At 41.7% G+C, this 27,392-nt stretch overlaps 2 protein-coding genes across 4 annotated transcripts in view; both read right to left on the bottom strand.

Moving 5' to 3' along the window:
* Positions 1 to 2,531: 2,531 nt before the first annotated feature.
* On the bottom strand, positions 2,532 to 8,120 carry LOC108940821 (KH homology domain-containing protein 4-like). The gene is made up of 14 exons (XM_018763204.2): positions 7,946 to 8,120; positions 6,575 to 6,917; positions 6,367 to 6,486; positions 6,167 to 6,246; positions 6,038 to 6,090; positions 5,724 to 5,953; positions 5,238 to 5,446; positions 4,963 to 5,023; positions 4,639 to 4,696; positions 4,237 to 4,472; positions 3,924 to 4,037; positions 3,776 to 3,846; positions 3,603 to 3,697; positions 2,532 to 2,921 (listed from the first exon to the last, which is right to left on the bottom strand). The coding sequence occupies exons 1-14, from the start codon at positions 7,972 to 7,974 to the stop codon at positions 2,797 to 2,799; spliced, it is 1,824 nt and encodes a 607-aa protein (XP_018618720.1). The 5' UTR covers positions 7,975 to 8,120; the 3' UTR covers positions 2,532 to 2,796.
* A 3,656-nt stretch (positions 8,121 to 11,776) lies between these two features.
* The window catches only part of LOC108941181 (high affinity cAMP-specific and IBMX-insensitive 3',5'-cyclic phosphodiesterase 8A-like), a 55,784-nt gene continuing 40,168 nt past the window's right edge, over positions 11,777 to 27,392 (bottom strand). For all 3 annotated transcript variants that reach the window (XM_018763814.2, XM_018763815.2, XM_018763813.2), the window contains exons 4-22: positions 27,247 to 27,303; positions 26,781 to 26,835; positions 25,843 to 25,931; positions 25,287 to 25,365; positions 24,638 to 24,778; positions 23,442 to 23,530; positions 23,296 to 23,347; positions 23,168 to 23,210; positions 22,831 to 22,908; positions 22,552 to 22,622; positions 22,277 to 22,441; positions 20,458 to 20,506; positions 19,706 to 19,841; positions 18,126 to 18,324; positions 16,792 to 17,009; positions 16,117 to 16,249; positions 15,188 to 15,352; positions 14,314 to 14,443; positions 11,777 to 14,009 (exon numbers count right to left, since the gene is read on the bottom strand). In XM_018763814.2, the coding sequence (XP_018619330.1) occupies positions 13,903 to 14,009; positions 14,314 to 14,443; positions 15,188 to 15,352; positions 16,117 to 16,249; positions 16,792 to 17,009; positions 18,126 to 18,324; positions 19,706 to 19,841; positions 20,458 to 20,506; positions 22,277 to 22,441; positions 22,552 to 22,622; positions 22,831 to 22,908; positions 23,168 to 23,210; positions 23,296 to 23,347; positions 23,442 to 23,530; positions 24,638 to 24,778; positions 25,287 to 25,365; positions 25,843 to 25,931; positions 26,781 to 26,835; positions 27,247 to 27,303 (2,056 nt within the window). In that variant the 3' untranslated portion in view covers positions 11,777 to 13,902. The remainder of the gene's footprint in view (positions 14,010 to 14,313; positions 14,444 to 15,187; positions 15,353 to 16,116; positions 16,250 to 16,791; positions 17,010 to 18,125; positions 18,325 to 19,705; positions 19,842 to 20,457; positions 20,507 to 22,276; positions 22,442 to 22,551; positions 22,623 to 22,830; positions 22,909 to 23,167; positions 23,211 to 23,295; positions 23,348 to 23,441; positions 23,531 to 24,637; positions 24,779 to 25,286; positions 25,366 to 25,842; positions 25,932 to 26,780; positions 26,836 to 27,246; positions 27,304 to 27,392) is intronic.

Raw genomic sequence — 27,392 nt, 5'->3', positions numbered from 1 at the left:
GCCCTCATTTATTTAGACGATGCTTTTCTTTAAAGCAACTTACAATGGTAAGCCATTTCCAATTATTTACTAATTTACACAGTTGGGTCATTTTTACTGGCTCAGTTTAGAGTAACAAGGGTTCAGTCCATTTGGGTTCATGCCATTAATGTGTACTATTTTGCTGGCATGGCATCCAACCCCAGCTTGGTAGTCAGGAGAAGCAGGTGGTGTGCCGTCAAGATAACTTCACATTGTCATTTTTGACTGAGTTCAGCCAGGGTGAACTCACTCCCAGACCTGCTTCCAAGTATGTGCACTTAAGAGATCTGTACTCCCGTTATACTTGTTCACCAATGAAGACCCTACCAAGAATACAAGGCTTCAGATGACATGGCTCAGAGGTTCACTGAGATGCACGAGCCTCACCACCATGGCAAGGCGATGGTCCACCAAGTACTTTCCAAGGAACACTGAGGAGCTTGATGATTCCAGATAACCTTGGAGTACAATCACTGCTCCTCCAGATCAAGAGGAGTCTAGGTGGTTCAGATATGATGTAAAAATCCCACTGGTTGGCTCCTGCTGTAGTTATACCAGTCACATCCCACTGGGAGGAGACCCCAGGGCAGACTTAGGGCATGATGGAGAGATTAGATCAGAGAACAGCTGGGGATCTTCCAGGAGCAGGTGGAGGCTGTTACCGGGGAAAAGAAGGTTTGAGCATGCCTGCTTCCACTGTCCTCTTCTGGACAAGTATAAAGAAAGTGAATTTAGGATAAGTATTACATTCAAGCACACTACAGCATTGTATATCAAAAACATATGAGCCAAATCTCCAGGTGATTGTCACCATGGAATTTGAAAAAGCTCAGAGCCCTGTTGTAGTACCTTATGAATTGATCATAAATGTGTATTTCTCTTCTGAAATATCCACCTGTATAACCTGAAAGAATTATAATTCCCCTTGCATAAATGTCAAGTTTAGCAACACAGCAGTATAAAATTCATGATAAAAACAAATTATGCAAAAAATGTATCCCATTTTAGAGAAGTTGTATTCACTTTCTGACTCCACAATATGGATTATCCAATTTCCAAAAATCAGGGAAAAATGTCATCCCCACAGGACATAAATGTCACAATTCAGTACTATATTTCTGAGATTTCACCTTATAAATGTTGCAAGGTGCTTGTACAAAGTATGCTTATACATTATTTACCACTTCAGTGTAAATATTTTATGCATTTATTATACTTTGTGACACTGGCATTTGTTTTAAATGTTCTTTAAATGGCAATACTGAACCTGACCTGATATTTTTCTGACCATTGGACATTTTCCATTCTGTGTTATCATTCAGCCTTGAAAATTAAGTTATAGTTTTCCCAAACCTGTTACAACAACTAGTGTCAAAGATGTTTAAAAAAAATTAGAATATCACCCAGAAAAAGTTGAAACTAATATTTTACAAATTCCATCTGTGGTGGTTGGACACCAGGCAATGACAAACTTGATGCATCTTGGGTGCAGTGCCAGAAACAATAGGTGGTTTGTCAGACACAATGCTAGAATTTAATTCTAGTTGTTCACACTGTTACATGAAACTGTTGTAAAGTAAAAAATTTTATTCTATTTGGCCAGGTATTACAAATAACTGCCCGTTAAGTGCAGTAGTGTATAGTGTTAGACTGCTGGGAATGTTAACAGCACCAACTGCATAAGTACACCACTGAAGCAGTCACTAACAATGACAATGTTATTACAGCATTTAGAACTGCTTTTCATGGAAAACAGCACTGAAGCTTTTATTTATATTCCCCCAAGAAGTGTTTATACAGTATTTCAGTTTTATTAAAGCTTAATATCACTTCATCTAGACCCTTTATAGCTGCAACTGAAGGTACCATCCAAACTACCAAGCCTTGAATCTTTCAGAGAAATATTTTCTTCAATCCTGCAGCATTTTCTGTTATTCATATGCAAGTGTGTAAGTGCAAACACAAATACTTGTTTGTGTGCATCAGTGAAAAGAATTTATGAATAGTAAGACAAATATATAATTTTTGAAAAACCCTAGCTGTGTAGTTTAAGATGTGATGTCTAACAGCATTTAACATCTTATACAAAAATCCTGTAGAACTCCCTGAATGACAAATTAAAATTCTGAATATATGGCTATACTTAGCTCATTTCAGTGAAATATTTAAGTGAGAATGCTTTTCATATGAAAATACATATATCCCTATGCAATAACTATTATGGGTATGCCCAATTAATCACTACAAACAATTACTGTAATGTGACTGGAGAATTTTCCACTTTTACACAAGTGGAATATTTATAGCCCTTGACAGCTGAAGGCATCTTGCTGTTCACAATAGCATTGAGCTTTATGATTCCAAAAACAACATTTTGCCTTGTCTAACACTGTTAGAGGTCCAGGTCTGGCTTTATCACAGTATAAGTAACAGTAAAAACTCAGTATAAGCAATATATGTCATACAAGAGGAAAAAAATATTTCTCCACTATCAGTGAATAATTGCAGAGTAAAGTTTATTCAAATACTTTAATACAATATTCCATGGGAACAGGTTTACACCATTTTCAAATGTAAGAAAATTTCACAAAAGCTACAATAGTGTTGTGCTGAGTTAATGCAAATGAGCTCAAAGAAAATTTCTTGAAATTGTAATCACTGTACAAGGAAATATTTTGCAGGGAGGCTGATGTGCAAAAATCTAACAGCGTTAAACCCTAGCTAAGCACCGTAGGTGCATCCTGAAGTACACCTTAAACGGAGGCTGGAACAAGTTTACAACTTCTTACTGCTGCGCGTCCGCTCTTCCTCCTCATCTGAGGAGTCCCCACCATAAGGGACCAGTCCCAAGACACCTTCCTGGGTCTTTGCCTTCTTTTGAGAGTCTGACTCCTCTTTGCCTGTGAGGGCACAAATGAGAGAGAGAGAGAGAGAGAGAGAGAGAGAGAAACAAAGAACAAGATACAGCAAGAGAGAAAGAGTGAAAACAGCACAGAAAAGTGAACAAAGATAGGGGAGAGAAAGGTAGAAATTGATGGGCAAACAGAAAGAACCCCATCGAGAAGCCGTATGTTATCAGCAGCATGTGTTCAATCCACAGCCGAGGGGAGGGTGGGGGGGTCATTCATGGGAAATGACATGGCACCACACATCCATGACAGGCAGGTCCAGAGGAACATGTGAAGAGAAGACAAGGGGAAGACAAAAAACATATACAAGAGAAAAAATGTTAGTGTTCACTCTCCAGTCGTGATTTTAAGAGGTCTCCATTAATCTAGGCTGGGGAGGGGGAGCCATTTTTTTTTTTTCTTTCCTCAACATATCAGGCATCTTCAAGAAAGGCACACACATAGAAACACTTGTTCCTTCAACTTGTCCAAGACAACATAAAATGTTAGGTTTGTACACTAAGCCATTCACGTAGCTGGGTAATTTTTTACCAGAAATTTCAGTGCAAGTACCTTGTTCAAGGGTACTACAGTGGAAGCAGGAATTCACACCCAGGTCCTTCCGATTGCAAGATGAAAGCAATAACCACTACACTACCTGGTGCTCTGCAGTTACCATTAAACAATGCATACCCTTCACGTCAGGTTCTCCACTCTGGCTCTCTGCTTCCCGTGGTCTTTTGCGTGGGGGTCCAATGCAGGGGATTGGGGGTGGAGGCATCAATATCCTGTTGAAATTAAATACCACAGATTAAAGATTTATCACAACTAGATTTGTCAGTCATCAACAAAATCTATTTACGCACCTTTCGAACACTTTTCCTTCCTTATCTGGCGAGCTGGACTGTTTCATTATAACTGATGAACCAGGATCATCCTATAAAGTAGGCAATCAGATGAAGTTTTAAATAGCAAACAAAAGATGCAAAAAGAATGGGCAAGTACAAAAAATACCTCATATTCAGATGTTTCTTCAGAACTTTCCAAAAAGCGCCGCTTTGGACTGTTATTCTCTGATGGATTGGAAGATCTGCTTTCTGCAGTGCTGCTGTAAGTGGTCCCAGGGTCCTAGAACAGTAAAATGTGATAGAGAGAGGCAAGAACTTATAACATGTCAAGCTTACATAATGGGACAACTACAAAGGGTAAGACCTGAGACACTAATATAATCAACAAGCTTACAGTGACAGCTGTCAATTCCAGAACTGCAATTAAGGCAGGATGAAACAAATCATACCATTTGTAAACAACCTGTTAAAAAACCCACCTGGGCTAAATAAGGCGGTGCTTTCCTAGGACACACCGGATACTGAACCATTGCCTGAGAAGACTGAGGGGTTGTCGAAATGTTAGAATGACTGGGGTAACCATTTGCATTACTCCAAAAACCACCGGATCCTGGATATGCAGAATAGCCACCAGTGAAACCATTTGATGGGTAGTTATACCAGGAGCCCTGGCTACTGTAATTGCTATTAGGTTGAAATCCATGAGATGGGTATGCTGGAATAAAAGTACAGAAATCTAGTCAATACCACAGTTACACAAACATACACAAGTTAACAGACTTTCCATAGGCTTGTGCCATTAAAAATGAAAGTAATCTGAACATTTTATCTCTGAATACTGATGTACAGTCTAGTATTCATGAAGGGGGCGGGGGGATTACCTTGAGTAGACCCAGTTGCTGTATAAACTGACACCATCCGGGAATGTTCTGCACGCACCTAAAAGTCACATTTTGACATTTAGTCCATCACAACATTTTATAATAGAGGTATAATATGAATCCTAAAATTCTGTTGAGAATCCATCCTTAAATTGCTAGTAGCTGCAGGCTACCTGGACCTAATCCTTAAGTTCTGGCAGTTCACACCACCAATACTCTAAAACGTGGCCATCGGTGAGGGTTACAGCTTCTGCAACAGCTCAACCTTCTCGCAATACATTGGGAAAGTGGATATTCTTTAACAATCTAAAATGGGAGCCTTACTGTTTGTAGCAGACTCTCACAGAGCTTCTTTGCTGCTTCAAGTCCTGTGGAATTGGGGTGGCTAAAAAAGAAAAAAAAAAAAGTTAATTTCTTCTCTTCGCTGATAAAGTCAAGAGACTATAACCCAGCAACATGAATAGTAACAGTGAATGCACTAAATGAAGATGTCAAATGCATGCAAGTGTAGAGCTGATGGACTATGTCCAGTCCATTACATTCAATGGACAGCAAGTTAAACCACTCCCAAGAACTGAAGGTAAATTGAAGAGCAATACCTGATGTAAAGATAAAGTGGCTCAAAAGATTCACGCCGGGAGGCCTGCTCTATGTACCCCGAACCCTTTCCACGGAGGAATACGCGAGCTCCCGTTTCACTCTGGATGTGCTGCAAGTAACTACTTGCAGGACCCTCAACTTTCTCCTTCACATTGAAAGAGGGCAATGCTTGATCCAGGCCAACAAAAACCTTCGTGTGCACAAAATTCTGCAAAATATAGAAACTTAAATGCTTACAAAGAAGTGAAATCTAGCATTAAAAAAGAAAATAAATAAAACTGTTAAAGAATGTCTGCAGAAGCAGTACACCCAAACCTTTCCCTCGAGGCTAAGGTTGTTCTCACTGCAAATCTACTGTAGGAGGTGGGTATCAGCGAGAACCACAGTCTTTACTGGTCTCACCTTCTTTAACCTCCAGTATTCCACAGAATACTCACTCTGCTTTACTACTAAATCACATTGCATGAAGTGGCAGGTAGACCTACCCCCGAGTGACCATTGTAAAGGACTGGAGGTTTATGGTTCTGGGGTACCGCAGGTTTGATATTTGGCTGAGATGGTGCCTGGACAGGTGGAGGAGCTGGTGTCTGTGTCTCTTGAGAAGGGTCCAGTGGTTTGGGTGGGTGGGTGTACACAGGAACAATAGGTCGCCCCTGTCCTGCTGCTGTCCTCAAAACATCCTCTGAAATGATCTCTTTTATACGCATCACTGCCTCTGGAGAAAAATTTAAATTTCAGTACTACATTTAAGCTCAAACAGTATATTAAAACAAGTCATTAAAAAAAAAGAAAGGCTTACTATTAACTTCCTCTTGACTCTTCCCTTGAACATGCAAGTACAATGGTCGGTCCCTAAAAAATAAGAATTATTAAAAGAATTCTTCACAATAAATTTAAATCTTAAGAATGAATGGTTTAAAATACATACACTCCTTTAGCCTGAGCTTTTTCTGTATTGGTCATGTAGTATCCTTTTGTTGACACTATTGCTCCGCTATACTGCCGGATCTGAAACAAAGTTTTCCAAATGTAACATGCCCAGACAAATAAAATCAAACTGCCATTTTAAACAAAGCCCACCAAGAAAAACTGAAAATAACTTAAAGGTGCATTGTTCCAACTCCTTACCTCTTCCTGAGTCTTTCCCTTTGTTAGTAAATTTCGACAGTTTATGGGCACATCATTAATGTCCACTTCAGTAACAACTAATTCATTAGCAGTACTGGAAACTGTCACACGAGGCACAATCTAGAAGGTGGGAGGATAAAGAGCGATTTAATATTTTAAAGCACTCAGTAAAGCAAATAACTTTTGCATAACTACAATGAAAAAGTACCTTGTTGTGTAATGGTGGGGGTGTCTTCAGCTTCCCTTTGGCCATCAACATGGCATTAATTTTGGCAGCCATGGCAGCAGCCAATTCTACACCTCCTGATGGTGCAGGCTTTTCTTCAGAAGATAGATCAGCTAGTGCAGGTGACTGTGATGGAGCCACTGGGCCAGTGCTGCTGGCAACTGGTAAACTGGGGGCCATGCCGGCTGCTACGGTGGGCGCCAAACACCCAGTGTAGCTAGGCAAAGTCACAACCGGTGTTGTGAGGGAATGAGAGATGTTCCCCAAGAACCCATTCAGTATACCGGCAGTGGGGGCTGGCTGGTCCCATCGACTGTTAAGACATCTGTGGGAAAAATAATCATCAAATCGGTCAACAATCAATAAAAGCTGTGTGGCAGAATAGGACTTTTAACTCGTATTCGCTGAAGCTCTACGCAATAACTAATGCCAGAGGTCACCTTAGAGTTAAGGTCCTGACTAAATTAATAACGAAGTTGTTTGCAGAGCTTGTAATGTATGTAGAACACAGAGGCCTAACATCCTTCTGGCTTTTTCTCTGTCTATATAATATAAGCTTGTCATTTAAGAAGTCAGTCTCAAGAATAATAAATTTCCCTTCATTGAAAAAAAAAAAAACAACACGGAGAAATACTATGCTATGGATAGCTGGTAGCACAGTGGTTTGTTAAGCTACTGCTTGGCTTTGGACCTAAGGTCACAAGTTCCGAGTCCCACCAACGGACCGATCATGTACCCTTGAAGGCTTGAGAAACTACATTGCTCCTGTAAAATTACCCAGCTGTAAATAGGAAAATAACTAAGGAACTTAACACTAACTCATCAAAATGAAATGTGCTGTACGTAGCAGTCGATTAGGGTGATAGTTGAAACAAAAACCAAACGGAAACAACGCGGAAGTAAGCGCGTTCACGTCTAGAGTAGACAAAATCGCTTGCACTGATTGACGTAGATGTGTTGTGTAATCATGATGAGAAATTAATAAAAACTTAAGTGCTAAATACAGCTGTATTTCGGCGTTTGATCGCAGTCTGAGGCGCGCGCACACACACAGCTTTACCGACGCACTGAGGCTCACGCCACATGGCAGCGCACAGAACATTCGCGAAGAACGGTGCGCGTCCGTTACCAGATCAACAAAAATTGCCTCTGTCCCGTAGTACCCTGTGTTACACAATCACCCGTGACCAAACAATTAACTCTCATAAAACGGGCACATTTTTAAGTAAAAGCAACCACTGACTGAGGCGACGTGCCAGTACGTGAAAACTAGTAGTAGTAGTGCAGGCCAAGACCTCATCTCCCGCTAGAACTTTAACTGTGCATACATCCAAATGGCTCTAAAATACTTACGATGTCTGTCCCGCCATCTTCGATGCCATTTTATCATCGAATTTCAGATCGTATCACGAATATCTGCACATTGACCCGTACCTATTACTAGCCGGGGAGGGGAAAAAAAAAATAATAATTTTCAACAGACACCACACGAACGAACCTTTTCGGTTTATCGTATACAAAGACCGGAAGTACGTCACGCAGTTATACAACGTGTCCTGCATCACGTGATGCGCATTGCCGCCATGAAACTGGGCGGAAGGGCTTTGCTGTTATACTCTTAGGGTGTTACGGACTTTTCATAAATATCAAACAAACATAAAGCAATTTTAAAATGCACCATAAAATGAGACTTTGTTGTTGCACGGTAAATTAATATCTCATGCATATTTCCTGTATTTGCATTTAAGACCGGTATTTGTGTGTGTGACGTCTCCCAGCCAAATGAACCGAAGTTACTCATAATTCCCGCGTTTGTAATACGTGCACTTTGTAGAGCTGCACTCCAATATGAAATGAGCTCGCGCCAGAATTCGGGCACATCACATAAGCTATTTTTGTTTCCCCTTATGTGATGCATGTGGAAAAGTTGTGTTGCAATTGGAAACCTTTGAAGTAGAAAGCTGTCCACGTGCGAGATGTACTAACTGGGTCCTGCTGTCCGGTGGGTCTGGGGTTCGAGTCCCACTTGGGGTGCCTTGTGATGGACTGGCGTCCCGTCCTGGGTGTGTCCCCTCCCCCTCTGGCCTTACGCCCTGTGTGTGTGTAACTGAGTATTTAACTACTACTGAACATAAAGCATCAAGTCCAGGGGCAGTGCTTTCTGTTTCCACTGCAGCATAACTACCTGCACACAGCATCATGGGCTTCCTCTAAGCAGCAGGGCTACGAACTCCCATTTACATTTATTTATTTGGTAGATGCTTTCCTCCAAAGCAACTTCCAATGAACTCTATGTAGTGTTATCAGCCCACACATCTTATTCACCAAGGTGACTTACACTGGGTCACTCATCCATACATCAGTGGAACACACACACTATGGGGGAACCTGAACAGCATGTCTTTGGACTGTGGGAGGAAACCCATGCAGACACAGGAAGAACATAAACACTCCACACAGACTGAGCAGGAATCAAACCCATGGCCTCTTGCACCACCCAGGTGTTGTGAGACAGCAGCACTACTCACTGTGCCACTGTGGTGCCCATACTGAAGCCATTTCTGAAGCTCTCTCTTCAGTCTTCCAATGCTCATTATTTTGCTGAAATATTAATAGTTATGCGTTGCATTAAGGACTTTGGGAATAAACCCGTAACATTTTATTCACATAAATTCCCTTTACGTGTTTATTGACTTTATGGGCAAATTCTCAAGTTCAAGTGGATTGTGAGTGGTGGCATCCAAACACTGTGAAAATTAAAATGCATTCTGATGTTATTGCTATTATTGTGTCAAAATGCTTACTAAAAATATGAGTAAACATATTACAATGATATTAAACAACCTCATGGAGAGCATAACTGCAGACGCTATCAGTGTCCCACTATGTACACCTGAGAACACACATCATCTGATGAATTAACATAAGGGCCATATCTCCACGGTAACTAAGCCAATTTACTGAAACAGATGATTTGTGTTATTTCTGTAATATTTAATGTCAATGTCAGTGTAGTAATGTTATATTTCAAAAGCTAAATATCAATAATTCATATTTTTCACATCAAAATACATGGTTGATGAGGAGATGATTTCCAAGTATTCCTCATCTGCAGAAGAATTGCTGTCAAGTACTGGATGAATATACATAGGGCAACATCGGGGCCTGGGTTGTGCGAGAGGACATAGGTTTGATCCTCACTCAGTCTGTGGGGAGTTTGCATGTTCTCTCTCTGTCTGCATGGGTTTCCTCCAGGTGCTCTGGTTTCCTCCCACAGTCCAAATTCACCCATAGTGTGTGAGTGACAGAGAAAGTGCGTTCCACTGATGTATGGATAAGTGAGTCATTGTAAGTAGTGTACCTAGCAGTGTAAGTCACCTTGGTGAATAAGGTGTGTGGGCTGATAACACTACATACAGTTCATTGGAAGTCACTTTGGATAAAAGTGTCTGCTAAATAAGTAAATGTAGTGTGTGTATATAATTAAAACATGAAAATGTGATCTAAATTGACACCTAGTGGTCATATTATAGAACTACATAGTGAAAAACCGGAGGGAACACATGAGCAAATTACTACACTGGTGCATTAACGTGTTTCTAAAGAAGGTAGAATTTGGCACAAAGATTCAGTATAACTTTGCTACACTAACCCATTATCAGCACCACTTGAAGAAGCTGATGTACTGGTTAGAACTGCTGCCTTCGGATCCAGAGGCCACCTGCTGCTGCAGTAACCCCGAGCAAGGTATTTACCCTAAAACTGTTCCAGTAAAATTGCCCAGCTGTGTAAATAGCTGTTGGTAGCTTAACATTCTAAGCTGCTTTGGAAAAAAGCAGCAACTAAATACACACACACACACACACACACACACACTGGCTGAAGCCGCTTGTCCTGGCGGGGTTGCAGCAAGCCAGAGCCTAACCCGGCAACACAGGGCATAAGACTGGAGGGGGGAGGGGACACACCCAGGATGGGACGCCAGTCCATCACAAGGCACCCCAAGCAGAACTCGAACCCTAAACCCACCTGAGAGCAGGACCTGGCCAAGCCCACCGCACCCCCTCTAGTAACTAAATAGGTATATCTAATTCAAATGACATTTTTCTGGATTTTTATTGACCAGCATATCATTCAACAAATCACTGTATGATAAGAAAATATATATATTTTTTTTGGTTGAACAGACACATCAGGAAGATACTGGATGCCATTGTATATATACCGTGTCTTCCTCGTGATCTCAGTCATAGTTAACATCCTGACTTTCATCTATTTCACGTCAACTTTTTCTGAATTTCTTTTAATTAGGGATTTAGTACAAATTAGCTCTCTGTATTTGTTTCTTTATGCATGCTGTGGTGAATTAATTTCCTTAGTTCCTTGCCATGATCTTTTATTTAAATAATTATGAAAAGATCACTATAATTACTGGTATGGTAGAGACACCCATATGAAAGCTTCATTGGTGTAGCTCTTCTTAAAGCTACTATACTGACCTGAAAATGCTTTCATGCATTCATACGGAGTCCATAATCAGAAGTTACAAACATGGAAGGATTAAAAAGAACAAAATTCTGGTAAGAATCAGGCAAACTCTTGTGGAATTTCATGTCTTGAGGAGCAACATTTCCTGCATTGCTTCGTTTGTGCAGGTTTGAAGATTAGTGAAGTTCCAAGGTCATTCATTTGCTATAATCCAATTGTACTCATTATTGCCAAAGAGAAGCTGTCAAGTTCTCCCTGCTGGTGGCTGGTATAGCCTTGTGTCGCATTTACTGCTTTGACAATCCCCAACACATTCCCAAACGCAGCCCCAAACACGGAGTGCGGTTACGCAGTAAGAGCCGACCTTCTCTGGCCCTGCAACCAACGCTCTCTGGAATCCGTTGAGGGCGCTTGGATTGCCAGAGGCACACATGTCAGAAGCCCTCACCTTTTGCCCCGTCTCGCAAACTTGTGAGAAGACATTCCAGCAGCCAGGCAAATTTGTTCCCTCTTGGGAGTCTATCAGCTTCTTGCTCAGAACAGGACTGGCAGACACTTGCAACAGCAAACTTGCTGCAGATGAAATTAACACTCTTTATATCAATGTTGTGTATATTAATGTCTGTAACAGTCATTTTGGTACAGCAGGGGAAAACTGAAGCACCCCCCTCCCCCAACAATGCTCTATTGTAGGAGTCTGGAGCAATGAAAAAATGATTTATAGTTAATTTTTGCCTACTTCTGTGGCCTGCACCAATACCATTAAAACAAGGAGTACAGTGCTGGAAGTGACGACTACTGCACAAACATAATGCCAAACGTTCATTATCGTTATTTTTATTTTCTTTTGTATATTTCCTGTTTATCTTTTTGGTGCTGTCAGACCAGAAATACAACTGAATCAGACTGAACAAACAAATCCCCTGATTGAGCAAACACTTCTGTGTAAAGAAAAAAAGCTCTCAGTCAATATCTCATATTGACTTATGTAGGCTTATGCATAATGGTATATTTATATACTATTTAAATAAAAATAGGACATAGTCTTACTAAAGAACATTCTTTCACACACATATCCGTACTTCAACTATAACCAATAGTGTAAGAGACATTTCTGTGGGTATTTGTTGTACAAAAGGCCAGTGTAATATACCTGTCTGATCAAGGAGCACTGTGACAAGAGACTGGAATCAAACAGCCACAGACAATCCTGCATCTCCCACACCATCTCCGTAGATATGTGAATGAAACGCCCCTTCGATGGCTGTCCGACGTCCTCGCATAAGTCCAGATTGTTATTTGTTTTCACTTGCGTCAATCCAGTGTAAAAGATGTAGTCTACAAAAATATTTAAATTTGTTCGCTTATTACTTTTGCCTAAATTATTAAAAATTCCATGTTCTTTGCGTTCACACAGTGGGATGTATAAATATTTGTATAAAATAAGGCAGTCTTTCAGTAGGACAAACCAGATACAAAAAATTTTCCAGGAGAGGGAAGGGGGGGAAGAAAAAAAAAAAAAAAAAAAAAAATGTTTTCGAGTCCAAAAAAACCCTTTCCCAGATGTCTTCTGTTGTTGAAAGGCGTGTGGTTTACAGCATTTCCAAAGAGTTATGAGACTAGGAGAGCGGCTGCAGTGGACACGCTCTCATGTTCAGATGAACAACAACAGTACAGCTTATTCCCAAACTCACCACCCCAGTCTTGGACCAGTTACTGTAACACACATCTCCATTGTAGTTTACAGTGCAATATAATGGTGTCATTTTATCTCTACAAAATAAATGAAATGAATTGTATTTTATGAATACAACTGATATAATGTAATCATAATGCTTCTGTTAATATGCTTTGGCTTTTCTTCGTTGTTCTCACTCTTTAATTTAACTATTTACTTATTACATACAAATTTATCGAAAATACTGAACATCTAAAACAAAATAAATATACCGAAGAGTCTACACGTAAATGCTAATGGTTAACTTGGGTATGTTCTCGCATCTTTCAAGCAGTGAACCCCCGTAATCCTCCACATCACAACAGCCTTCATTAGAATTATACCTCCCCTCGTCTCAGGACCACCTTGTGTTGCACATCCTTTCAGAGCAAAGGAGTGATAGGTGTGTACATTAAGGGGGAAAACCTAAAGGAAAATGCCAACTAAAGAGAAGAGTGAGTGAAGGTGGAGGAGTCCTGCAGTGAAAATGTAACCCTGTCGTTTGTCTGGCGTCCAGGCTAAGGCGTTGTGGATTTCTCGGTGACTGTCTCTCATCCCACCACACCTCCGGCCTCCAGCGGCTTGAATCTTGGCAAGGGAGGGGACAAGTGGGATGAAACCACTACATAAAATTCAGTCGTCATCCCCCCTGACCTTCATCCTTCTCTCTTGGAAGGGCTGAAGGGTCTAGGTGGCCTCACAGAGCAGAAAGGCCTCTGTCAGGGAGACTCCCGCTTATCCCTCTGCCCATTGTCAGGCACAGTTTGACACATGAACTGTAAAAAGCCCACCATGCTGAACCTCTGCAGCACACATGGACCCAGACCTGCAAGTCTGTCTTTCTCTTATTAAATTTTGCTTGTTCATTTATCAGGTACATTTGCAGCATGACCTTCCTCTCCATCGTGGTGGAGTCTGGATGTGGTCTTGGTGATGTCTGAGAGGGGTGGGGGTTCTGTAACCGAAGTAGTACAGGGTCTGCAAGTTGGCAGAAGGTCCAGCACAGGTTACTGTGACAGGGCGGCACTCTGGCATGAGGCGAGGAAGGCGGCGCTGCGAGGGCAGAGCTGGGCTGGGCGAGGGAGACCCCCGCAATGTCTGTGGGCTACTCAGGGGGGGGGCGCAGGGTGTGCAGCTTGCGCTCATCCAGGCCTTTCCAGTACTTGAAGTTGTTATCCAGATGCTGCATGAGATTCGGAAGGTCTGCAAAAGCTGCCGCAGTCAGAAAGAGCAAGAATTCAGTGAAAATATTGTACAACACCTCAAAAGACTCTGTGGGAAATAATGTCTATACTGAAACAAACTTTACTTATGAATGTATGTATATTAAGTGTCTCTGACTTTGTTCCCCAGGCTACAGTCTATTGAAGAAGCATATCAGCAGTTATTGCCTTTTTCAAGAATGCAAAGTTCCTTATGAAGCACTGTTATAAACACCAATTCAACAGTTAAAATTAGAATAAATAAATTAAAAAATTTTGTTTGGTGGTTTAACAGAAAACACTGATCCACTGACCATCCCAGGCATCAAACATATCTGTGATGAAGTAATCGATGAAGGAGATCTGGGACTTGGGAATGCTGCAGGTGTTCCTGTCAAACACGGGCATCACCACTGGAAGACCCTGCCTCTTTTCCTCATCAGTCTGCATGGGGAGACATGGCACCACATGCTTTCAGGCATCAGACACACATCCTGCAAAGCCTTTTCCTGTTCATCCATTCATGATTTACCCAGCTACCCTCTCCCATTTTAATCCCAATTCTGTCATTTTGAAGTGTCCACAAGACCTCCGTGTCCTCCAGGCAGTGAGGTTAGCTGACACATACTCCTAGACTCGCCATCTGCTCTACTGCATGTACTGTGGATCACATGGTGCTGTGCATGGCAGCTCAAGGGCTGATGGCAGAAGTAACCCTCACAGCTTGCAACCAGCAACTTGCAGGCACCTTATAGACCAGTGGAGAGTTTTTGTAGCGGCAAGCACAGACATCCTCTGTCAGCTCAAGCCCCGCAGTTACAGGACTCCAAGTCACAAAGCGTGAGCAAGGCAGTGCGGAATGGAACCAAGATCTGAGTGGCAATTGCAATCCCCTGCTTGAAAGTCCTGCTTTAGCCAACCAAGCAGGCCGTTATAGCTGAAGTTTCATTTGTACATTAAAATTGATTAATTTAGCTGATATTTTCACAAGAGTACAACAACAGGAGGTAGGATTCAGAATGGCATCCTTCAAGTGTACAGGTGGGGGATCTTATGATGCTGCTTGCTGCCCACAAAAACAACCAATTTTCAATTAAAAAATAATTCTGGGTTTTAAGACAGTTGTCATCAATAGTAACATTGCCAATCTCTCCTGTTCTACCATTGTTGTGGGCTTCTGATCTCTACCTGTGCAAAGTACTCCTCTGAAATACGACCAGCCCACTCAATACACAGTTCCAGCGGGCGGCACGGATTGGAGATGTCCGCACACTTTATCAGCATGCGCTTGACAAGGATCCGATTCTCTGGAGATGTCAGGATGCTTTTCACAGACTCCTCCTCTCCGTTGCCCTGAGAGCGTGAGAAAAGCAGACAAATCCAACAATATGGTTACGGTGGTTTCTACATGCAAAAAAACGCAGGTTAGCAGATTAAAATATTATGCAGATGAAATAATGTGGAAACTAAATAATTTTCCTTAAAAAAAAAAAAAAAAAAAAAAAAAAAAAAAAAAAAAAACTTTAACGTACTGATCACTTTAAGTTATTGCTCAAATTAAGTAAAAAATAAACAACACTATGTGAATCTTCCAAAAATTATCTTTAGAGCAACTATACAATGTCCTTTTGAAATATAAAACACAGGGGACAAAATATTGGTTTTATTACTGTATCTCTGAAGGATTAAATAATAAAAATGAAAAACGGCCCTGGTGAGGAATTCTGAAACTCCTGGCTAATTTCAGTTTTAAACCAGTGGGCAGCTTTCCATCATTGTCTTTAAAAAGCCACAGGATCCCACAAAATGACCCTTCCATGCATTCCACATTGGCGTGAGAAAGCTGGTACCAGCCTGTAAAATTCTCACTTCATACAGCAGCAAGTTCCTATTGTAAGACACACTGCTGCTATTTTCAACTGGGATCTCGTCTGGAAAAAAAACTGGCTACACCTGTACGACAGTGTGTAACCTATACTTCTATTTCACAGTCTCCAAGAAATAAGCTCTTTGCTTTCCTTGATGCAAAAAAAAAATACATCCTTTCAAAGAGGCTGCAGCTGAATGCTTGAATTTTACATATGAACTGAGTCTCTACTTCACGCATGCAGTCTCACCCCGTTCTCCTCCAGTGCAGCCAGGGGCTTGTTAATGCTGTTCACAAACTTGTTGACATGTTCAAAGTGCTTGGTCATCTCGGTGGCAAGGACCATGTCAATGATGGCCTGTCGCATTGTGCGGTACTCGTTCCTTATTAGAAGGAAATACAAATATGCATTCATACAGGTATAAATAATAATATTTTGGAAGTCAATTTCTCAAAGACCTGCTAATTTTAATATCTTGCCCTCCTTTTTAAATTATGTGATTCCGAAAGATTTCCAGAATGAAATTACCTTTGCTCGGCCAAAAAAGACCGAAAAATGAAGCAACTGAACGACTAAAACCAGAAGTACCACACCAAACATGCTGTTTGAGAAAGAATACAATGGAACTTTTCAAAAAAATACAATAGCCAATTTAAGAAAATCATTCTGACTTCATGTGTAATACGTATGGTAACAAATTAGAAAATACATTATTTTTATTATTGCTTAGAATTTGTTTTTCTTACAAAACCCATTTGTGGACAAACAATGCATGCTTCTTTCTCCAGCAGTGGCAGATCTCCAGTTCCCCCTGTCCCTGTGTCAACAAATGCCATCTCATTCTGAGCGCTAACGTCACGCCTGTCTCTAATCTCCCACAGATGAATAAGGCTTTTGTTGTAGTTTGGCAGTGAGCATTCTCACCTCTCCATGTTCTTGAAGATGTTGCACTTGTCATCACGGATGGTGATCTGGAAAGCTAAGGCAGCATGGTGGCTCTCCAACACAGCCGTGTCATTATACAGGATAGCCAGCTCACTGCCCGCATTACACAGGAAGGAGTTGGTGCGGCCTGGGTGGTCCACATCGTGCACCGTGGCAGCGATCAGGGCGGCCACCTCGTCGATGGGGTCCAAGCTTTGCTACAAACAAAGGTTGGCAAAGGCAGGCACTATGTTTTTTATATTTACTTGTGCATGTCAGCGTGTGTGTGAGAGAGAGAGACTTCCAGGAAAATGAGAACTGGCACATGTTCCTCATTTTCTGTCATCCATCTGCTTTCATCAGGCACTTCCAGGATTTCAGTTCTTAGTAAGCCAATGGAAGCTGACTACATGAGCAGGGACAACGGACTCAAAACATTCCCAGGTCTCCAGAAAATGACTGGCTGATCATTTGCTTGAATATAAAAAAGCAGCAAGGGGAAAGAAATTAGGGAAAAATCACTGTACAGATTCTAATAGTATTAAACTTCAATCAGTACAGACAGAGAATATTTTTTCACCTTCTTCTGCTTCCTGTAAAGTTTCAAGTTGAGCTCAAAATTCTCATGCTTATCTCTACTGTAAGTATCTTGACACCTCTTTAACCCTGCAAAAACACTATTCCTCACCTCACAATCTTTGTTCATCTGACTCTCTCCTCTTACCTGTTCCTCAAGCTCACCTACACTGTGTGGCAGATGGCCTTTCACCTGCCATGACCCAAAACTGTGCAACTGCCTTCCCAAGATGACCAGGGACTCTCCTGCTCTAAGCACCTGTAGGTCCAGGCTTGCATGGTTACAGTTTACTACAAATTTCCTTCTCGTACACTTCAGTGCTCCTCCTTTCTCTCTCATAATTTACTTTGTTATTTTCGCTTTGTATTATTTTGTCTTTAGTTGATGTCTTAGTGTTGTATCTTTTAATTATGGTGATTTTTATTATTTATTTTTGCTCTTTTATTATTGTACTTTACATTTTTTCATTTTACTTTAAAGCACTTCAAGAAGTGCTACATAAGTTTCTTATTATTATTCTCCAATAAAATATCTTTTACTCAACCTTGCAGCTTTGGAAGGCTAAGATCCACCAACTTGTGCACATCCAAGCATGGCTTAAACAGGAATCCTAAAAATAGAATAGGTGAACTACCTTGTCTGAATTTTTTTTTTTTTTTTTGGTTGAAAACAAAGGAAAAAAAAAAATGTTAAATACCACTAAGAGATGGACATCTGTTCCCTTCAAAACTTCTTTGGAAGCAAGTGCTGAACTCACCTTCACTCGCTCCTTGCACAGGAAGTATGCGGTTGCATGCAGCACGTCTGCTGCGTGACATGAGTTGTGGTACGAGTTGCTTGAATGATAATTGGCCTCAATCACTTGCAGCCATGATCTCAATGTTGCTTCGGTGCAATTAAGAAATTCACATACTCCAAAACGGGAAAATACTTTTAGACCCAAATACGTTAAGGGCCTGAAAACAGATAAGACAACAGGTTATCCCATTTCATTTGATCTCAGTCTCCAAGCACAGCTAAAAAACAACACTATACAGTGTATACAGTTAAGATACATATACTATCCATACAGTAAATTTTACAACAATGTCACAATTATCCTAAAAATACAGACTGAAGGTGCAAGTCATGAAAAGAGACTCCAGCTTTCCATAAACAAACCTGGGTCAAACACTTTTCACTCATTACTATTGGCCCTGGATAGCCCTGGCACCTCAGATCTACTCAGCTCTAGGTTTGCATATTCTCCCCTTGTTCATGTGAGTTTTCACCCACAGTTCTGAGACATGAATTTGATGAACTAGTGACTCTAAATTACCCGTAGTATGGGTATGTAAGTGCCTGCGCTGTGATGGACTGGTATCCCATCCAGGGTCTACCTTGCCTCATGTCCTATGCTTCTAGGATAGACTAAGGACCGCTGTCACCCTGTACCGCACTGTCTAGGGATAACATTTACATTTATTCACCTAGCAGACACTTTTCTCCGAAGTGACGTACATATCATAGAAAATACAATTTGTGCATTACATGAGCAGAAAGACTTACATGCAGACGTGTGATTCTTAAGTGCAGTTAGTTTGTTTCTTACCACCGTATGAATCTATGTACATCACACAAGTAGCTGAATGAAACTTTATCCGAAACATGCACAAACAATTTTTAATACTGACTGGACAGACAAGGTTCTTTTGCATGAGAGTAACTCGCTAGTGAAGATCAGATTGTAAAGTGAATTCTCATAAAACAAGCTCTCAAATACCATGTATTTAAATGTGAAAATTGTGCCCTGATTAAAAAAAGTTCACTCAACTGTTTCATCAGTTTAGTTTTAAAGTAGGGCCTAAAAGTTTTTTTTACTTCATATCTTATAAGATCATAAAAAGTCATGGGATTCCTGAGAGAAGCTACTGTATGACACAACAGAGATGCACAAGAGGCCACAGACTGTGTTGGAGGGATGTTGCTCACATTGCGCAGTGCTTTACATCACCAAGGCCTGTAGTTTCAACTGAAATTTCTGTTCTTTTGAGGCATTTTTTGCTGACTGCTCATTATTTGAATTTCATGGAACAACATTACATTTGCTTATGAATCCAATTCTTGGAAAAGGAGGTAAGCCTGTAATTATTTATCATTTTGTTTTTATCTAAAGTAAATTATAATTTTCAGTTAAACAGCTCTATAGGTTGCTGGAGAATTTCAGGTAATTCAGTCAAGTATCTTGAAATGGCAACTTTTCCCAATTATAAACCTACGTATGTCCTTAACTGCTATAGCACCTGCTGCCTGGAGGTCAGTGGTTGCTGCTGACCATGGCACAGCTGACCCACTCACCGTTTCATTGTTGCAGCTTCTAGGTTGAAGATGTCAAAATCCCAGGACTCTTCGTTCTCCATAGTCTGAGCTATCTGTGGGGGGATGTCGTTGAGTGACAGTGGGGTGCTCAGGTGGCCTGGAAGGTGATGGGGATCTTAGCACAAAGACAGGAGTGGTGTCAGGACCCAGTGTGCTTAACACCAAACAGTGAGGGAGAGTGTTATTGAAATAAGAGAATCATTAGACAACATTATTTTACTCAAAATTATTTACCCATTTATCCTTCTGTATTCCCAGCCGTTATATTTTAGTAGATTGCCTAGCATCCACTTCATTAAATATCTACATTATTAAATGTACATTCAAACCGTTCTGTGAAGTTCAGACAGCATAATATGTTATCTAGTGATCTACGTGAATGCACATTAATCACACCTGGAAAATAATGGGACCCTGCAGTATTCTGGGACTGGTATGAGAGCACTTTGTGATTACACTGCAGCTGAATTTTGATCCTACAAGCACTGACTTGGATTAAAAAAAAAATGTAATGTTTATTATATCATTTTTTTCCAAATAAGTCAAAATATTTCACAGGAGAATAGCATTTTAAGGATGCTCCTTGAAGACATGAAGAAGTTTATGAAACTTCGGGTGGGGGGAAAGATTCAACTGTACAGTATTCCAATTTGGTCATGTACACACACGCATGCAAGCGCACACACAGTAAAAAAAAAAAAAGAAAAAAAAAGACATTGCCAGGTTCTTACGTTTTGCTGCAAACATGTATTCATTCCCTGACAACCTGCGCAAACCGTCCTGTGGAGCACAAAAAAAAAAACAAAAAAAAAAAACAAAAAAAACATTAGGGACATCAGTCATGGAAAATATTCCGGTTCTGTTTTTCCACTTTGGGTCCTTGCAACAGACGTCTTAGCACAAATTATGGCTAAAATGTTGACAGTGTGATGGGACTGTGATGAATATGTTAACACAGAGCAGTCACATTACTGGCAGAAAGAACACGTTGCTACAAATGTATTTTTCATTCTCTCCATACTAAATATTCCCTTTGGCTAAAGCTAAGGGAATCCCCTGAATAATTTCACTCGTATATGGAGAAAGGCTTTACGTTTCTCAGTCTGGATGGCAAAAATTGAAATTATTCATTATGCTGCAGGGCAGGGCAGGCTCTATACACTGCAAAAACCTATCAAACATAGAAACTTTACACAGAAAGTAACAGCACCAGAGCCTAGGCCACCTCAGAGCATGTGCTTTTAAAAAGAATGTGGAAATAGAAACTGGGCTCATCATTGACTCATTTGCCAAGTAACTGGACAAAGGCTTGAAATTTCTGGCTGGTTTTTTCTTTTTTGTGGCCAAAAACAATTTGGAAACATTTGCAGCTTCCTTGTAAAGAAAGTGCCACTTACATTATTCTTTAGAAATAAAGAGAAGGGCCCCATTAAACAAGCTTTGTTTTTTTTTTTTTTTTAACCCCTTTCTGTGTTTCACACTCCATGTTTCCTACTTGCAATGTCACACTTATTCATCCAGTCCACCTAAGAACAGGATGTTTCCAAGCTACTGGAATTCGGGGGGGAAGAGGATCATCTGAAAGGCTGTTGTGGTGCAGAGGGGCCGTCTCTTCCTCCCCGGCCTGCCGACGTACAAAGGACAATCTAACACTTCCTCTGGGGCCACCGCCAGGACTGCCAACTTGGCACTCTCCCCTCAGCCAGGGCCGACTGCAGCTCTCACACAGCCTGAACAGCACCTCACCTCTCACTCTCAGCACAGATGTGGACAAAGAGGACGGCAAACAGGCAGCACTTTCATTGGCAAGCGTACTCACAGCGGACAGCAAGGTTAATGCCACAGACAAAGAGGAATCACACCCTAGATGACCATTTGTGCAAACTCCCCAATAACTGTGTTTGAGTTAAGAACTCAAAGATGATGACTGTCTGGAAATGCCTTTGTGTAAATGATTAAGATATGCTTCTGATATTCCCAGATAGGTACATCTGTGAAAGGACCACTTTCATGAGAAACGTAAAGATTTCACCTGGGCTTGCTGGCATACGGCCAGGTCGTGGTCAGTGTTCATTTGTTTAAGCACTCACTGGAAAGTGAGCAATTTAGGAGTAGAAAGAAGATTAACTGTTTATTGTGCCTCTCCGTGTATTTGAGGCTTTACAGAACTGCTGCACTTCAGGCCTGTCCAACCAAGTGTGCAATTCATATCCCTAACACCACCTCAGGAACACAGTGTACCAAGCATGCAGGCTTGGAAAAGCACTGACGAGTCAGAGCAAATGTATTGCCAGCAGTGAATAAGCCAAAGCTGGTACAACAAGAGCTAAAAGGTTAAAGGTTAAAGATTCCATAAATGACTAGGTCCCTCTGGACATTCACTCCACAGGGTATAGATGTACACAGGGTTTGAGGATCCTATAAAAAGCACTGTGAGAAAACCAATGGGAAAGTGTCACTGTGTTGGGGTTAATGAGCCCCAGGATCCCTACAAGGTTTCCACTGAGCAGTTCGCTAAGTCGGACCGCGATACACAAACCACTGTCTCACCGTCATCAGCCCTCCAACAAGATCGTTGGTGTGGGGGTCCTCCTCCTTGGTCCCAAGCTGGGGGGAGTAAAGCTCTGTAGTGCGCAGAATCTCAAGCACACGGTCCAGTGCCTCAGCCACTGGCATGGGGCTGCTCTCCTGGGCCGCGTTGATGATGTTTATCACCTAAGTGTACACAAGAGGCACACAGGAGATCAGTGCAGTGAAAACATATCTCTAGGGTGACTACTTGTAGGTCAGCTGCTTTCTGCATGGGGGACATGGGAGAAACCCACCTTGGTGATGGGAGCCTCAATAGTCATGGAGTGGATCCTAGCCATAGAAGAGTGCCTTCTCTGAGAACTTCCTGCAAGGAGGCAAAAGTCCTTTCAAGACGAACCCTGTGTGAAAGCCACAGAAACTGTAGCAGTGCAAAAGCACAACACAAGGTCCTGCCAAAGATGTTACAGAAACAGGTGCACATGACACATTTGTGAAAACTCTAGCAGAAGTGGGGGAGGAGGGTGAGACAGGATGACGTTTCCCCCAGTTCTCACACGGTAGCGTCAGCTCACCGTCGCTCCCCCGGGATGTGGTTGACCTCACGTCTAATGAGCCTTTCCTTCTGTCTTTGTGTTTGCAAGATTGGTTGTCTGGGGAGAGACAGCCATAGTAAGCCACGCGACAGCCACACTCGATGCAGGAAGCACATCTTTTGCATCTTGCAAGATCAATACACGCGACATTGTCTATCAATGCTTTGCCACAAGACACTGTACTCAGGAGCTTCGTAGATAAGAGAATACATTACATTCTTGATAAGCCTGGGAGAAGAATGTGGTCGTGTTCATACCCACTAGGGTGTACTTGTAATGGAGCCCGCATTGTTCAGGTAGGCTGGTTATTTCATACCTGTCTGAGATTCTGCTTGCACACGATCACTGGACTTGTCAGTCTAGGATAACGGGGAAAACAAGGGGTGAGCAAAGGAGGAGAGTAAATTCTCCAAATAAAAATCAGAAATCTATGTAGTATCTTACCTTATTATTATCATTTAAAGGCCTGTTAATAGACACATAGTGTCTGATTTTTCTGAAAAACAGACAGCAACCACATTACACATTTGTGTTCTCCAAATTATAGATCTGCTCATCTTTATTCCCACAATTCAACCAGTGTGGCTCACCCTCCCTGTCCAATCACAGGTGTGATCTTCACACTTTGCTGGACACTGTCACCATTCTTCTTTTTGCCATAATAAATCCCCTGCCATTCCTGAAAGACAGTGAGAAGAGGAGGCAGAGAAAAAGAAAGATGAGGCGCAGTTTTTAGTCAGCTAAAGGTAATGTAATGAAACCTTTTGGCTGAAAATTACACCTGCACACATGAACAGACACAAACAACTGTGATAAATGGTGAACATATCAATGATGAAACAATGAATACAAAACACTGCAATTTTGATGACAGCCATAGACATATCAAAGATTAGAGTGGCTTTATTCTAGAAAGTGGACTCAGTTAGGCCTTTTCATGTTTTAAACTCCTGTAGGGCACTATGGGTTCAAAAACACCTTCTGACTGTTCCCGTTTAGAATGACCTTTGAATTCTCTCAAGTGATTCTACTCTGTGAAGCCCATCCCCAGAGACTGGGCACACTTTAAAAAAAATAAATAAATAAATAAATGAAAGAAAGAAAGAAAGAAAGAAAAAAAAAAAAAAAAAAAAAAAGCTCTCTGTGTCGGACCACCTGGCTCCACTGGCCAATGACCTGCAGGCGCTCACAGCAGGGACACCTCCCCACCCCTATAATAGCAGGCCAATGGCTCTCCTCTGGATTTCCAGGCTCAAGCCAGTTAATCTATACAACCGGCAAGATGCCAAACAAAGTAACTGCTATAGCAGAGCAGCTTAATAGTGGGAACTGGTAGATACTGTACCAAACAACACACACACAGAGTCTGAAACAGCTTGTTCCAAGCAGGGTCGCGGCGAACCGAAGCCTAACCCAGCAACACAGGGCATATAAGGCTGGAGGGGGAGGGGACGCTAGTCCATCGCAGGGCACCCCAAGCGGGACTCGAGCCTCAGGCCCACCGGAGAGCAGGACCGGGTCAAACCAGCCGCGCCACCACGCCCCCATACCAAAGAACAGCAATGACAAATCTTTACTTCAGCCACAACACATAAAAGGTTGGGAGAGGATTGTAGCTCTAAGACCAAAACCTAATGACACTACACACAACCTTGGGACACTTCTTAGATCATAATATGGTGCAACAGATGTGTGCAATGCCTTATAGGGCCTGTCAAGTATAAAAGACTCTGAACTGTCCTGTGCCGGGTCTGGTATATATATGCCGAAAAACCACAATACTTACTTTCCCTTTCCTGATGCAGGAGTTTATGGACTCAAGAAGGTCAGGCTTATTTTTTTCACTTTTAGGCACTTCCATCACCTCCTTCCCCATAAGCTCTCCTTTCTGGTACCCCATAATTGACTCATAGGCAGGGTTCACATACTGCAATAGGAGGGGGGGGGGGGGGGGGGGGGGAAACTCCATAAGACGCCGCCATCAAAATGGTCCCGACACCACTTAAGGGTAAAGACATTATCAATAACATTAGTCCTCCTTGTTGTCACTTGTCACAGCCTTTCAGTAAGAACACAAATGTGCTTTTCATGTGAAAGTGAAATTGGGATAAAAATAAAAAGAAAGACTTTGGCTGCACTGCCATGCTAGCCGACAAAAAGGGCTTTTCATCTAAAAAGAACACTGATATTATCATTGATATCAACAGTCACAAGACCTCAAAAGCTCAAAAAATAGTAGAAGGAAAAAAGAACACACATATCACCCTCAGAGAAGAGGGACAATGCATAAGACCGATTCAGATGGCTCTCACTTCTACTGAGTGTGACAATAATGGAGCTCTTCAGGAGCTCAAGAACAATGCGCCTTTTGGTTGAATAAAAACACTCTCTAAAAAGCAAAAGCAAAAAAAAAAAAAAATGCTTTGACAACAAACCTGAATCACTTGATCTTCACTTGTGATTTCAATGGCCTCTTGACTTTGTTCCAATGCAGCGAAAATAGCATTGCAGGCTCTAGGACCCAACAAGAAAAAAAATAAATAAAATAGTCAACTGCAAACTGGTGTCAAACAATTGGTATATAGATCCTTGTGACATGTTTACAGCTTCTCACAAACAGTGCATAGTATGGATTATTTTCAGTGCAGATTTCAGATTAAGAATAGCAGTAAGAGGCATGATACCCAGCCACGTGACCACTTTCCTCAATGAACAGAAACATCAGGCCAAAAAGGACATGACAAACAGTCAACTGTGTTGACTCCATGTTCTTTCATAATATTATCTCTAACAAACCAACTGAAGTCCAGCAGCTGACTGAGTAAACAACTTAAACATGTGAAAAAGTTTTGAGCAATGAGGAACCATAGGAGCCAGAAAATGGTTGTCTAAATTGGGAGAAGCCACGCATACTCCCGTAACTGCTCATGTTGCAAGACGTGTGCTCCGGTGGAGGCTACTCGGCTGCTCTCCTGGCTCCTGCAGGCTTACCTCAGCTTGAATTGAGCCCGCACTTCACCATGTTCCAGCTGGATGAGCTCATTGTAGCAGGTCATCACGTTGGCATTCTCCACATACCTCTGACAGTATTAGGGGTTGGGGGTGGGCACGAGGAAAGAGGCAACCAGCATTGACAAGGTGATCTTCTGGACATGGGCTGACTGTACATTGTATATTTCATCTAAAATAAATAAACCTTTCATACCAGCATTGCCTGCTTGGAAATAGCATCTGACTAGTTCTCTTGCTCCTTTCCATGGAATTAGCAAGGTACGTACAGCATTTGATTAGCTACATCACGGCAGGAGGGCATTACTCAAGGCTATGTTTCATTTGATACCCTCACTTGATGACCCAGTAAACCATGCCTGATTCTGAAAGGACTGCTCTTGTTGGTCCCACAAACCAAACCACATATTTTCCATTTGAAATGCAAAACTGAAACCGTTTGCTTTGATGAAATCACTGTTCAGCCGTAGTGATAAACAGTGACATGAAGGGCTCTAAATGGTACAACGTGACACACAAAGAAAATGACACTTCGTATTCTGTTCTATTGCAGCACATTCAGCTTGCACCCACCCAACACAGCTTGTACGCAGCTTTGTCTCCTGCAAAAGTGCACTGGTGCACATCTATTTAAGACACCAGCACACAATCTAATTTTAAACATGTAAAAATAACCACATTGTCCAAGGTTTGTTTACACGGCTGCCTCATGGCAAAGAACAAGTCAACTGAGGAGCATCTCGTCTCAATTTGAGTTTCTGTTGCCTCCCTGCCCTCTCCAGTGTGTATGAACCATGCTCTGGATCTGCGGGCAGCAGCCAGCTGTAAAGACAGCTGCCTTTCAGACAGGCCCGGACCGTACCCAGGCCCAGACGAGGCTCCACGAAAGAGAAGCAGCTGCCTTGCTGAGCCTCACTCACCCGACTGAAACCCGCAGCGATCAGGGGCATCACTGAGGCCTCCTCACGTTCCGGCCTTCAGAAACACAGGACAAATAACCACAATGGCAGTTAAAAGTGATGCACTACGTTTTCCATAAGCTGAAGGAACACTGTTCCACATGTTGCTCATAAAAGGTACAGAGGAACATGATATAGTTACCACATTTGCAGAGTGCACAAAATCAAATGCTGTTTTACAATTTTCCACAGAACATAGTCACTTAAAGCTTTTGATGCAGTGTCACCCACCACACCTACATACTGGTCATGTTACACATTTCAGGCAACATGTAGAAGAGTGTTGCCTCAACTTTACTCTCAGGACTTTTTCTGAAGAACCACATGAAACGCTGATGTAGTGTACTAACATTTTTAGTGTCTGAATCAATATGGTGCATCTTGGAACAACCAACAGGGGCACGAGGTCAGCATGCTTATCCCATACCTTTTCACGACGGCAACAATCACAGTGTTTTCCGAAAAGCTTACAGCTCTTATTGACCTAAATGTAAAAAAGAAAAAGAGAGCAATTTAGTGCATGGGGCAGTGGAAGAACCACCAAATTAATGTTTCTTCAGTTATTCATAGTCT

Source organism: Scleropages formosus, chromosome 11, assembly GCF_900964775.1.
Source record: "Scleropages formosus chromosome 11, fSclFor1.1, whole genome shotgun sequence".
Classification (NCBI taxonomy): Eukaryota; Metazoa; Chordata; class Actinopteri; order Osteoglossiformes; family Osteoglossidae; genus Scleropages; species Scleropages formosus.
The sequence above is the reverse complement of the archived record's forward strand: the minus strand, read 5'-3'. Positions and strand labels throughout refer to the sequence as shown.

What these genes read in the sequence shown, in the direction of transcription:
- LOC108940821 (XM_018763204.2), bottom strand. Translation starts at nt 7,974, where the DNA reads ATGGCATCGAAGATGGCGGGACAGACATC. An exon ending in GAGTCAAGAGGAAGTTAATA is followed by an intron (nt 5,954 to 6,037) that starts GTAAGCCTTTCT and finishes ATTTTTCTCCAG; the next exon opens with AGGCAGTGATGCGTATAAAA. An exon ending in TGGAGAACCTGACGTGAAGG is followed by an intron (nt 2,922 to 3,602) that starts GTATGCATTGTT and finishes GTGCCCTCACAG; the next exon opens with GCAAAGAGGAGTCAGACTCT.